The sequence below is a fragment of the Mustela nigripes genome, chromosome 14 (assembly GCF_022355385.1).
Source record: "Mustela nigripes isolate SB6536 chromosome 14, MUSNIG.SB6536, whole genome shotgun sequence".
In the NCBI taxonomy this organism is placed as follows: domain Eukaryota; kingdom Metazoa; phylum Chordata; class Mammalia; order Carnivora; family Mustelidae; genus Mustela; species Mustela nigripes.
Genome location: NC_081570.1, coordinates 1,295,770 through 1,309,245, shown reverse-complemented (window position 1 = coordinate 1,309,245; position 13,476 = coordinate 1,295,770). Strand labels below are relative to the sequence as shown.

The following is a 13,476-nucleotide window of genomic DNA, read 5'->3' as shown; positions in this document are numbered from 1 at the left end:
CCCGGACCCGTCCCCAGCGAGGGCCTGCGGGAGTTAGGGCGGGGTCTGGACGGGGCGGGGCGGGGCAGGGGCGGGGCAGGGGCGGAGTCCGGCCGGCGTTGCGGGGGTTCGGGGAGGGGGCGGGATCCGGGACGGAACAGGACGGGGCTGGGGCCGCACGGGGTGGGGGCCGGGGCGGGGGGACGGGATTCGGGATGGAGCAGGGCCGGGGGCCAGGGGCGGGATCCGGGACGGGACGGGGCGGGGCCGGACGGCGCAGGGTCCGCACGCGGCGGGGCCGGGGCGGGGCCGGGGCGGGGCCGGGGCGGGGCGGGGGCGGAGCCCGGCGGGGTGTTGACGCTCTCCCGGGAAACCGACCCCCGCACGGAGCCGCACCCACCGCCGCTGCCCACCGCCCGCCGCGCGCACCCCGCACGGCCTCGGAGCACAGGCGAGTGCGCGTGTCTGAGTGCACAGGCGTGAGTGTGTGTGGGCGTGTGTGCCTGCGTGCGTGTGCAGGCTGGGCCGTCTCCGGGCTCTGGTGCGGGCGTCTGCCTCACGGGGCGTGCACTGGGCCGGGCTTGGGTGCCGGCACTTCGGGACCCTACGAAGACGGTCCCCGAGCAGGGCAGTTCGTACTTCAGATCCGGTTTGGGGAAGGGGGAGGGGAGTGGCAGGGGCTGGTCCCCAGAACCAATCTCAGCGACCCCCTGGCCTGGGCCAACGAGGCTCCGCACCCCCGGCCAAGAGCCAGGCAAGGGCGCCGCCGTCGCCGCAGCCCCGCGCTTGCCCCGGAACGGCGGGCCGTGCGAGGTGGGCAGAGGCCGGGCCCTGACTTTGCGCGGGTCTCTAGAGCCTCGGAGCTCGGAGAAGGCGACCTGTGTGACTTGGACAGGGGGCGGGTGGGTGGGGGCGTCCCACGTTCCCGTGGGTTCCTCTGCTGGCGGTGCTGTGGCGAGTAGGGCCTGGACCCCCTGACCCCGCAGGCCACCCGGCCTCTCGCGTGGGCCGCCCAGCAGGGTAAGGGTCGCGTTCTGCAGAGGACCCTGGCCTGGCGGACCCTGGCAGATGCGCCAGCCCCACCCGGCTCTTCCCTCTAGGGCGCTCTGCGCTGGTCTGCGGTCTCCGTGGGGAGAGGTGGGGACTAACCACGCCCCCCCCAACCAGGTGCCCGCGAGGACGGGACATGGGCCCGTCAGGGGCGCAGCCGTAATGTCGGCGCGGGAGCTTGTGGCCTGCCTCTGCCGGGAAGGAGACCAGCGCCTGGCCCTGGGGGAGCTCCCCTTGGCCACCGCCTTCTACCTGGCGGCCTTCAGCTGCCACGCCCCCTCGGCCGTGCGGAGCGTCAGAACCGCCCTGGCTGAGGCCCGAGGGGCACCCGTGCTGGCCACCCTGGAAGCCTGGTGCCGCGGTGACAGCCAGATCCCCGCCATCCACTGGGACGGCATGGCGGTTGTCTCCCTGACCGGGACCCTGGCCTCCGCGTTCCTGGCCACCCTCTGCCCGGACCACCCTGCCGCGGTCCTGCACTCCCTGGCCAGTCTTCTGGCTCAGGGGCGCCACCAAGAGGTGGCTCAGCGCTGCAGCACCTTGCTGGATGCACGCTCCCAGCAAGCCCTGGAGCTCCTACTGACCCGCGCCCTGGCCCGCGTGCTGTCCGGGGTGCAGGTGGACGCTGGCGTGGCAGACTATTTGCAGGCCTTTGCCTCCAGTGCAGACCGGACCGTGGCCTTCGTTCGCAGCCACCAGCAGCCCCATCTCCCCATGCTGATAAGCACCCTGCAGGACCATATCTCAGGGCGCTCGGAGACTGAGGACAGCACCCGCCAGCAGGAGGCCGGCTGCCAGGGACTTTTGGCAGCCCTGGACCCCGAAGGCACCTGGAGCGATGCCCTGTCACCAGAAGCCCTGCTCCGCAGTGGCCGGTATGAGGACTGCCGAGTGGTGTGCAGCCGGGCCCTTGAGTCGGACCTGACAGGCAGCAGACTCCCAGGTAAGAGTGAGGCCAGGGTGAACGTCGCTCCCGTCGTGCCTTCACAGCATGCTTAAGTCCTGGCTGTGGTAGGGTGGGGGGTTGTTCCTGGGCTGGGGACACCACAGTGACAAGATGGACAAGCCCTGTCCTTACAGAGCACCAAGAAAAGGAACAAACAAAATATATGCTTTGAAAAATGGACCCTGCCAGGTGCTGCTGGGTAGTCAGGGAAGACTTCTTGGAGGAGGTGTCACTTGAGTTAAGGCTAAATCATTCCCAGCAGCAGAAACAGAACACAAGGCGCTGATGAGAGCCAGAAGATGCAGGTGTTTGCAAGAGGCTGAGGCACGCGATGCCACAGGCATGACAAGAGAACAGACGGTGTCTGTTTTCTGTGTACATGGGGTTTGCTGGTGACCCCAGTGTTTGTGTGTTGGGGAGGCAGGGATCAGACAGAGAGAACTGAAAAGTGAGTGGGCAAATTTGTTTCTGGAAATAACCGAGATCAGAAGCCCGAAGTCCTCCTATTATAAAAGGTACAGACAGGCTCAGCAGAGTCACCAAGAATCCTGAGCTCATGAGAAAGTAGGGTACCCTCTATGCCCAAAGCATAAATGTGCAGTGGCCTGTGAGCGGGGATACTGAGGCTAGGGCATCAGCAACTCCCGGGGGGGGGGGGGCTTCCACCAGAACGACCGGCAGAGACCCCCATGGAGACCAGAACTCCCAAGGCTACAACCTCAGGGAGCCAGTGTGCTGGGTAAGCCCTACCCGCCCCGCCCCCTGACTCCAGGAAGCTTGTCTGGGCTGCCTTGGCTCCTCAACGGACAGGACCACCCTCCCTAAGAGTCGGTGCATTAATTAGACCTAAGTCACTTATGTCACAGGGAGTCACCTTATCACCACCATCAGCACAAAGTGGCTCACAACATGAATAAGTAAATGGCCTCTAATCGACTTTTTACAAACACAATTTCCTGTAACAAGTGTATTCTAATCCCAAGGTTACTTATAAGGGTCCTTGAAAACACGGAAGAAACCCCGTGTATCCAGAAAGTGCTCTGCCCTTCTCCGCAAGCAGACATTCAGGGACACTCCGTATGAAGATAAGAATAAGTACAATTTTAACTCGCATTTCCCATGGGTAAGCGCCCAGGCAGCTCTCTCGGCGCCCGGGACAGCCATATCTCCTTCCTTCAAGGTGCTTCATTAAGAGCCACTGCCAGAGGGGGAAATCATGGCGCTGGTCGTTTTCGGATCCTTCCAGCAAGGGGGCAAATTGGCTTGGCCTCCAGACATGCTGGGATCAATGAAATAGTGGGGTAGGCGTGATGCCGTGTGCTCCTGAATTAAAAATTGTGACCGATCTGGGAGGCTACAAAATGTTATCCCATTGTTCCACCGTTGTTTTAATTTTAATTTTCCTGATTACTAGTGAGGCCAAGTTATTAAATTAAATTAGTTTAATTTAGAAAATTTTTCCAATCTGGTGGGTGGAAAGTGGCATCTCATTGTTTTAATTTGCATTCCCATCATTACTATGATGCTGAACATTTGTCACGTTTCTTTGCCATCTGTGTTTTCTCTTATGGAAAATGCTTTTGCCAGTTCTCCTAGTGGATTTTTTTTTTAATTGACATGTAGGAATTCTTCAAATGCTCTGGGTATTAATCTTTTGCCCATTGTATATTTTGCATATATTTTCTACGTACTTGCTCTGCCAGTTGTTACAAAGCTATACTACCCAATCAGAAGGCTGCTGACTGAAGGGATTGATAGGAAGACCAATACGACAAGTTAGAAAGGCCAGAAACCTCCATAGGCATCCAGAACTTAATATGTGAGAGAGAGCATCACAGACCTGTAGCGAAAGAAAAGGACCGTTATTCAGTGGATGGTGCTGATTCTGGGAGGAAAAAAATTAATTCCAAGTGGATTGTGTGATAGTGGTTTTATAGTTTCTAAAGAAAATATGAGAGAATCTCATTAAGATTTCTGTAGACAGCTGGACTTCTGAAGATACAAAGAGTGGAAAGAGTAAAGGGACGTTTGTAGTACTTGATGAAGTTTAAATTTTTAGACTTCCATTTCGCCCATAACCAGAGAAAGCCCCCATCCTCCCCAGCACACTCAGGCAGCAAGTAGGAGGAGGTGGGGTGGTGCTCTTGCTGATGGGAACCTCCCTGAGTAAAAACCCCCTGGGCCTGTTCCAAGCACTAGATGAGCATTAATGCATTGCACCCTCATGGCCATGTGAGTGCAGACCATTCTAAACTGCATTATAAAACAGAAAAGGAAACTGAGGCATAGTGAGATCCAGTAAAAGGCCCAAGCCCCCTTCGTGTAAGCAGCAGGGGGTGTGCCTTTCCCGCTTTCCTGGACCTGTGGGCCATCCCTGTTGCAGAGGGTAGTGTTGGGCCCCAGCTTTGCCCCAAGAAGGCCACAAGCAAAGATGCTGGAGTAGCAACCAGCCCCTCCCAAGGTCACAGGGTCAGAACCTCTGCACTGACCTGGGGGCACTGATCCCAGAAGAGGAAACTCACTCGGCAAACCCATCATTAAAGAGTAAGGAGGTTTCGTAACTAAATTTCCTTGTGGGCCCATCGGTGAGGTTGACTTTAAACCCATGGGACATAACACTGTTGGGTAGGTATGTGCACCACACCCACCCAGCGGTCCCTCCTGATTCCGCTCTGTCGCTGAAGGTCTAGCATCATGATGCAATGTCCTGGGCTACTGGGACACTCTAGGAAGATGCCCTGAGATGCTTCAGAGGGTCCAAAGCGCTGGACCGTCCGCAGCTGCAGGCGGCACCAGGGAGGATGTGGGCCTCGAGGCAGGACCGGAGCCTCCGTTTCTCTCCCCAGGTGAGCGTCGGGCTGCTTTGCTGGTCACCCGCGCAGCTGCGGCCTTATTTCTGGACAGTGGGGCCCGGAACCTGCTTCGGGACCTGCACGAGGCCTTCCACCAGAGCCCGTCAGAGGCGCGGAAGCAGTTTGAGGCAGTGCTCTCGGCAGGGGACCGGGAGCGCGTGCGGGCCCAGGCACAGGAAGCCGCGGACACGGGCTTCGCCCACTTCCAGGAGGCCGTGCGGAGCCGCGCTGAGCTCCGAGAAAACTCGGGCCGCGAGCTGCTGGCCCCAGTGACCCGCGCACTCCGCGTCCTGCTGCGCGTTGCTCCGCCCGGGGTGCGCCTGGCACTGCGCACTCGCTTGGCCGAGTGCCTGCTGCTAGCTGGGGACGCAGCGGGCGCCTGGGCGCTGTGCGAGCGCTTGCTGCGGCCTGCGCGTCCTGGGCACCCGGCGGACTACCGCGTCGGGGCCCACACCAGCGACCGCGCGCCCCTGTTGGTGCTGCGCGGCTTCTGCGCGCTGCACATGAGCGACGCAGGGCGCGCCCGAGAGGACTTCCAGGAGGTGGTGGAGCACGGGCCGCCTCACCTGGCCAGCTGCGTGCGCGCTCTGTGTGGCCGCGGGCTGCTGAGGGTGCTGGAGGGTAGCGCGTTCCTGGGAGCTCTGGACTATGTCACCGCCTGCGGGCTGCAGCCCGAGGAGGCACTGCTCATCGCCAAGGCCTACGTCCCCTGGAACCAGAGGGGCCTCCTGCTGACCGTGCTGCGAGAGGAGGGCCACAGGATACTGCAGCGGAGGCCGGACCTGGGGCTCACGGGCGCACCGGGCCGCCGGAGTAAGGCCGTGGAGATGGACAGCCCCGAGGCGCAGGAAGGGTAAAAACTAGCCCCATGCACCCCTGGGGCCACTGCTTCATTCCGGTCTCCCGTGAGGTAGCTAGGGGTGCGTGTCTTCCTTTTTTACAGATAAGTAAACTGAGGCAGGAAACAGCTGGGGTATTTCCCTGAATCATGGACGGCAGGTTTAGCGCTAGAGCCTGCTTCTGAGGACTCTCAGTCACAAACAGTGTGATGCTTTGTGGGCCTAATTATCATAGAAAATTAAGAACTTAAAAAGAAATTTAAAAAAATACAACCTTCCCATCACCCCACAGGTAGCATTCCCTTCTGGTTGTTTGTCTCTGCACATGGGAGCTACAATGAATGTGAGCTCTATGGACAATGTATGGCACACTCTTTTCACTCAGTAGATCACAAACATTTCCTTTGCCTCTGGATTCTTTTTGGGCAGCCCAATCTATAGCCTGCCTAGTGAACCTGCCATCATTCCTTGTCCATTCTGAGAGCCTTGCTCTCTGTTAGAGCACAAACACCTCCACGGTGTTCTGTCCTGAGTGTGGACACAGAGGTGGGGTTTCCGGGTCATGGAGCACAGGCCTTGGTTAGGTCCTTGACTTCCTGACCTGTCTGTACGCCTGTCTAGCCACGCGCCCAACCCTGATGTTAATTGGAACTTCTCTCGCAGCCTGATGGGTGCCCATTTGGATTTGCATTTCTCTGGCTGCCAAGAGGTGACAGGAAGGTGTTTTAGCAAAGTTCAAAGCACTGAACGGGGCGGGGGGTGGGGGAGTGTTTGACGCCAGCTCCCCACCCTGTGTGCACTGGTGCATGCACACACACACACACACACACACACTTCCTCTGCCTACATTTCGCAGGATTCAAATTGCTTTGGTGTGCTGGTGAGGAGGATTTCGTGTGCAAGATGGGTGTCCTTTCTACTTTTGCCTCCGGGAATTGTCATTCCTGGAGGCTCCAGTCCCTCTCCCCGTGGGAGCTTGTTTGCACTCCCAGCGCACCGGGAGCATCCAAATGAAGCCAGTGTATTCTCTAGCTCTGCCTACAACATACCCCTGAACACTGCAAGGCCAACATTCTTGTCCCATTTCTACAGAAAGGGAAACTGAGGCAGGGTTGGCTTGTGTCTAGCCCACAGCTTCCACCTCCAACTGCAAAATGGTTCCCACACGGGGCGGCGGGAGGATGCGATGGGGAGTGAGGCCGAGGGATCGACGTCAGAGAAGGCAGCTGTGGCTTCTGCAGACGGCGTGTGTGAGGGTCCTTCCAGCAGACCCTGGGCTCTGTGGCTGGATGGGAAGGGAGCTGCCCGGACCAGGCGCCCGGGGGAAGAACTTTCCTGGGGCCCGCCTTCCTGAGCAGCTGAAAGGGGTGCAGACAGGGGCCAGGCTGGCTATCCCCCAGCTCCTCTCTCCACAGGGATGCCCACGGCGTGTACCAGCTGGCCATGCTCCTGATGGAACTGGACCGGGAAGATGAGGCTTCAGGCCTCCTGGCAGCTGATGCCCTGTACCGCCTGGGCCGTCTGGAGGACACCCACAAGGCTCTGCTGCTGGCCCTCTCCCGGAGGCCCCAGGCGGCCCCTGTGCTCGTGCGACTGGCCCTGCTGCAGCTGCGGAGGGGCTTCCTCTATGACGCAAACCAGGTGAGGAGACCCGGGGTGGGGGGGGGGGCGGTGCAGCATGGCAGGTGATGGGCCACAGCCCTGTGGAGGGCACAGGCCTCTGGGCCCCTCACTCTGCACCCCCACAGCCTGGGCTTTGGAGCAGATCAATCTTGTCCCAGCCCCAGGCTCTGCCACCTCCAACAAGGACCCCCTCACTTCCCTGATCCTCAGTCTCTTCGTCTGTGCCCTGCCCTTGTGGGCTGTCCTGAACTAGCTGGAGCAGGTACCCCAGGACCCAGCAGGTCTCCAGCACGCAGTTAATTCCTTCATATTTGCTCTCAATGTGTTATGAAGGAAAAGGGCCAAAAGTCAGGTGTGGACTGAGCTCCATCCCAAATCTCCCAGTAAACTAGGCTTGGAGGTGACCCTGCCCAGGGAGGGCAGATGACAGAGGGGTCCCCCGGTCCTCAGGTCCTGCTGGCCTCACCTCTCTCCAAGACCACTCTGTTCCCAGGAAAAGCAGAACTTCAACCGGATGTTAGGAGACCATCCGGTTGGAACCCGGGTCAGAAGGTTATGTTCCAGGGGAAGATGTCGGGCTTTGGGGCCTGTCAGCTTCTTCTGTTGTGCTCGGATTGGGGTTCCCGGTCTCCCTGAGCAAGGCCGCACAGGTGGGAGAGGGGAGGATGCCCGGAACCGGCCGGTCCTTCTGATCTGGGACCCGTGTCTTCAACGAGGGGGCAGCAGGGGCAGCATCGGGTCCCTGTGGGACCGAGCCGCTGGGAGAGCCGAGAGTGTGTCCCCCGAGTCTCGCTCCACCCAGATCAGGCACTGGTCCCAGCGCATTTGCTCCTCGCGCGGTGCCCTCCCTATAATTTGAAAGCCCTCTTTCCCCGCGCTTCTCGTTGGATCTGCAGTGTGCAGGCCGGCGAGGCGAGATCTCCACCTCCGTGCCACGGAGGAGGTCCTCCGGCTCGGGGACACTGGGATCCCCCACCCCAGGCCACCCCCAGCCCAGACGAGCTGCCGGACCCAAGCTCATACCTCCCGCCCTCAGCCTTCGCGGGGCTCAGCACCCTCGACGCACAGTCCCTGTCCCAGAGCACGCCGCTCCGAGCACCGCCCCCGAGCACCGCCCCCCCAACTCCACCCCCGAGCACCGCCCCTAAGCGCGCCGCGCCTGAGCCCCACCCCCGGACGCCCAGCCCCCGGGCCACGCCCCGTGAGCCACGCCCCCTCAGGGGGGACCGAGGGTGGGATGGTCTGGGCGTCCCGCACGGGATGAACCGGGTGACTGTCCTGCGCCTTGCAGCTGGTGAAGAAGGTGGTCCAGTCCGGGGACACGGCGTGCCTCCAGCCCACCTTGGACGTCTTCCGCCACGAGGACCGGCAGCTACTGCGGGGCCACTGCCACGCTCGGGCCCTGGCCATCCTGCGGGCGAGGCCCAGTGGGGCCGAGGGCACAGCCCACACTAGGGAGGCCATCGCCTACCTCTCTCTGGCCATCTTCGCTGCAGGTAGGAGCTGCCCGCCCGCCTCCGGGGTTCCCACCCTGTGCCAGGTACCTAGGGCAAGAGAAGCCATGCGGGGCTCAAGCCCACTCTCGGTTCACGGGGCCCCTCGCGGAGTACGCCTTGCCCCGAGCAAAGCCCTCGCTGTCCAGGTGAGCATGCTAAAGCCTGGGAGAGGGGCCAGACCAGCTGGGACCTGAACTGGGATCCTCCTGGCACCCTGACCTGGCATCCCTGGGCCCTGTGGGCAGGAGGGCCACCCTTGACTGAGGCCTCTCCTAGCTTGGCCCCCTCCACCCAGGAGAGGCCGTGGTTCCCCTAAACCCTTCCTGGAAATAGTGGCGTGTCTCTGTATGTGTGCCCCATGTGCCCAGCTGACCCCCCAGCACCATCCTGGGAGACAGAGCCTCTGGAGTTGGGCCTTCTTAGCATGGGGTCATAGGGCACCCCGCTGGAGGGAAGGGACTTTCCCAGGGACGCACCCCGGTTTCCTGGGGTGCGTGGAGATTCAGAGTGTGGGCTTCAGATCGAAACACCAGGCGGACTCCTGGCTCTCCACTTACTGAGCTGCTCCTTGCTTGCCTTTCTCAAAGTGGGTGACAGAGACGCGGGTGAGGGGTGGGAGTGAGGATCCTGTGAGCTAGGGTCACGGACAGCGCAGGGCTTGTGCCTGGGGCGGAGCTCATGCTTGCACACATTAGTGGGGAGGCGGGCACGACCCAGAGTGTGCGCTGTCCTGTCTGTCACCAGACAAACACCGGAGGGAGTGGGGTGGCGCTGTCCTCGGGGAGGGGCCTCTGTGCCCAGCATTCAGAGGGCTCCTCCCGGTCCACCTGGAAACTTCCCACCTCCAGCTGTTCCCTGTCCAGCCCCAAGGAACCGGCCCCCTCCCGGCCCCTCCAATGGCCTCGCCTCAGATGTCGCCACAGCGGCCCCTCTTCTTGGGACCCCTCTCTGACTGCCCACCAGCCTAGATGCCACCCTCACGGTTGGAGTCCCTGTTTCCCACGGCCACTGCCCCCAGGTGAACCCCAGCTGCCCTCCAAGGCTGTCTCTTGGCTTGTCTGTGAGCTTCCCGAGGTGGCCTCGAATGCTGCATGAGGGCAGATGCACCACACCCACCGAGGCCCGGCAGCGGTCACGTCCCAATGCCACACCCCCTTCCTCCAGGGAGTCAGGCGGCGGAGTCCCTGCTCACCCGTGCCCGCTGTTACGCGCTCCTGGGCCAGAAGAAGACGGCCATGTTCGACTTCAACTCCGTGCTGCGGGCTGAGCCCAAGAACGCGCTGGCGCTGTGTGGCCGGGCGCTTCTGCACCTGGCCCTGGGCCAGCAGAAGGTACCGGGGCCGCCCGCCCCACCTGGGATGGGCCAGGGGGTTAGGGGAAGAACCAGCACGGCCTCCTTCCTTCTCAGCCGAAGCACAGAGAGAGCCAGGCCGGGCCGTCCTGAGTGTGGGACCCATTAAAACCCTTTCTGCTCAGACCTTTCATGGAAGAGGCCCGCTGCTTCCCAGACTCCGCGCGGACTGTGCAAACCCTGGGGGCTACTAGACACCCCCCTCCCCCCACTTAAAATAACAAGACCTCGGCTGCCTTTTGGGTACAACACCCAGAGCTGTCTGCACGGAGCCGGTGGATTCACACGGCCGGCTTGCAGGGACAGGGGTGGGAGAGGACCCGCGCGGTCGGGCCCCAGGCAGGCGCTTTCCCCAAGCAGGCGGCCACAGCTGCACAGCGGCACAGGGGCCCTTCTCAGCCAAGAGCAAGGTCACAGGCGAGTGGCTGAAGCTGAGTGTCTGCCCTGAGGCCCTGTGCACAGAGGTGACCTGCCTGCCCGGTTTCTTAATGACGTAAGGGCCGGAGCGCGAGGGAGCGAGGTGCTGCTGAGGCGGGGCGGCGTCTGCGGGCGTCTGCGGGTGTCTGCGGGCGCCGGCGGCCTAGTTTCTGTCCAAGCCCGTCGTGGGTTCTTTCTCCGTGAGAGCCCTTGGGTGCGGTCAGTGCTCCCTTCCCGCAACTCCAGCATCCTGGCCGCACACAGCTCACCAGGCTGTGCCTCCTGTCGTGGAGGGCAAGAACTGGGCCATCTGCCTCTTCTGGTGTCCCCAGCACCCAGGCAGATGCCCAGCGGGGACCATTCTGCCGCCCACCCTGCCCTCCTCCCCCCGCAGGAGGCTGTGGACGACATCCTCTCAGCTCTGAAGCTCGACCCTGGGACGGTGGTCCCTGAGGTTCGCTCTCTGAAGCCAGAGGCCCAGGCCCTCATCACCCAGGGCCTCTGGTCCCACTGCCGGGCCCTGCTGAGCCAGCCGCTGGACACCGGGGCCTCCCTCCGCGACGAGGACGCCCGGGGCCTCCTAGCTGTGGGGGAAGCGCTGATCAAAATCGATGCCGGACAGCCGAGCGGACACATCCTGCAGGCAGACGTGCTCACTGCCATGGGTATGCCCGGCCCGGGTGTGGGGAATGTGGGTGTCTGCCCCAGCCCCTCTGACCCTTCTGCCCTGTAAAATGGAAGAGAGACACCCTGGATTCAGTGGTCCCTGGTGTCCTTTCCACCCCAGGTGCTGGTCCCTTGACCTGGTCCCGATGTGGGGCCGGGGGTGCCAGTGTCTTGAGCTTTCGTCCACCTGTGGACTTTTGCTTGCAGGGAAGACAAAGGAGCAACTTGGGGGTTCATAAAAGGACCCAGATGCTTGGGGCTTCTCATAAACTCATGCATTTACTCAACAGCTGTTTACAGAATGCCTGTGGACACCAGGCCAGGCTGTAGGTGGGCTTGTGTCAAGCTCCCATGGGCCAAAACCCTGAGAATATTTCAGTACCTATGTGAAAGGGGAGGGCTCTGGGCAGCCTCCATTCCCCTGACCTGTCCCCATCGCCTCCAAGCCTGCGGGGCGCCCCTGGCAAGGCCTACACTGCCCAGCAGCCGAGTCCATGTTCACGTAGGTGCTCAGGGCAGCCCCTTGCGGTGACCAAAGTGAGTGTGCTGAGCCGTGCTGCTCAACCTGGGGTCATGCAGCTTAGGGACCCCCCCATGACGGGGTCAACAGGCAAGCTGGGACTGGCGTGGTGTCACCATGTCCATCTCCCTGAGCCAACACCGAGCAATAGAGGCTCTGGCCGGCTTCCCAGCACGGTGGCCAGCGCCCCACCTCTCCTGCTGCCTGCCCCAGCAGCCCCTGACCATCCTTCCCGGATCATGGACAGGCAGCTACGAGGAAGCTGGAGACTGCCTGCAGAACGCCCCGCAGCCCACCCCAGGGTCGGAGGCGGCCCGCGCCCGGCGAGGCCTGCTCTGGCTCAAGAAGGGAGACGCACCCGCCGCCGCGCGGGACCTGCAGTGCCTGGCCGAGACGGACGCCCAGGAACTCTGCTTCCTGCTGCAGCGTCTGGAGGCCTCGGAGCGGCGGAGCCTCAGCCAGGTGTGCTCCCTGGGCCCCGCCGTGCTCACGGCCGCTCCGCCCTCCCTGATGCCCTGGTATCGTTGCGGGTCGGGGGGACAAGCCAGTCTGGCCATCATAAACCCTAGCAACTTCCCGGCTTCTTTGCAGGAGGCATCCCACAGGTGACAGGGCCTGGGAGACAGGGCAGACCCCTCCTCAGACCTGGCCGGGCCAGCCAGGGGCACCTGCCCTTGCAGGAAGCCCACGCCCACCCCCAGGTTGGGCAGAGAGAGGCACCCAGCACCCCCCAGCGAGAGCACGGCAGGAAGGCAGTGGGCTGAGGCAGGCGTCAGGCCGGGGCCACTGCATCTGGCTGGCTGATTTTTCGTTCCGCTGTCTATTCGACAAGAACATACTGACCACCTTCCACCACCCACTGGGGAGCTGCTGCCCCAGCCTGTGGGCCTCGTCTCAGGGGAGACAGGGTGAGGGTGCCCTTCTGAGTGTCCTGGGATCGAGAAGACCCTAAATCAGGGCAGGGAGGAAGCGAGGGGGCACTCGAGGCGAAACCATGATGGGACAGACAGGCCGAGGTGAAGGCCTGAGGGAGGAAAGAGTTCAGAAAGTTCAAGAAACGGGCAGAACATCGGCGGCTGGAGTGGACGGAGGGGTGGGATGGGGGACAGAGAGGCCTCGGGCTCCGTATGGGGCCGGGAGGAGGAGGGGCGGAGGACAGGGGGCAGGAGCTCCAGCAGGTGGGGAGGACAGGGGGTTCCCCTGAAGTGGCTGCATTTCACCTGGGTGCAGGGGCAGGAAAGGACCAGCAGGAGGCGGCGGCCACCAGCACAAACCCACCTCGGAGGTGGGGGGCGCGGCTCAGAATCACACACCCCCCCCCCCCCCCCCCCGTGGCTGGGGCAGGCCCCTACCTCCTGCGCTAGCCTGTGCCCAGGACTCTAGGGGCTCTCTGGGGACCCCTCGCGGAACAGAAACCACACTACTGATCCAGCCACGGAGTTTAATAGAGCAGGTGGCTGCACATGCAGGCCTTGGGGGCAGAAAGAGCCAAGACAGCCCCGGGTAATGCAGGGGGACCGGCCGCCGCCAAGGGGAATGATGGGTCGTCAGGACCCGCTGCTCAGAGGAGCAGAGCCCTGGGGAGGGGACTGGCTGGGGTCTCAGCACGGAGACCCGATGGCCTGGTTCCCAGGACCGGTTGGGTGGAGTCTCTGAGCCCTTACGAGGGGGCGGAGCGGGGCGGGGAGGAGGGGGCGAGACAGGAGGAGGGGTGAGGGGCGGGGGTCCGAGACAGGA

The 13,476-nt window shown here is 62.4% G+C and overlaps 1 protein-coding gene across 2 annotated transcripts in view; it reads left to right on the top strand.

Moving 5' to 3' along the window:
- Positions 1-345: 345 nt before the first annotated feature.
- Positions 346-13,476, top strand: part of TTC34 (tetratricopeptide repeat domain 34) — a 16,278-nt gene continuing 3,147 nt past the window's right edge. The window contains exons 1-8 of one of the 2 annotated variants that reach the window (XM_059374922.1): positions 346-430; positions 1,147-1,972; positions 4,822-5,680; positions 7,082-7,307; positions 8,581-8,785; positions 9,950-10,116; positions 10,948-11,218; positions 11,987-12,201. In XM_059374922.1, coding sequence (XP_059230905.1) covers positions 1,192-1,972; positions 4,822-5,680; positions 7,082-7,307; positions 8,581-8,785; positions 9,950-10,116; positions 10,948-11,218; positions 11,987-12,201 — 2,724 coding nt within the window. In that variant the 5' untranslated portion in view covers positions 346-430; positions 1,147-1,191. Of the gene's footprint in view, positions 431-691; positions 793-1,146; positions 1,973-4,821; positions 5,681-7,081; positions 7,308-8,580; positions 8,786-9,949; positions 10,117-10,947; positions 11,219-11,986; positions 12,202-13,476 lie in introns of those variants that run through there. The other variant, XM_059374923.1, reaches the window with a different exon arrangement.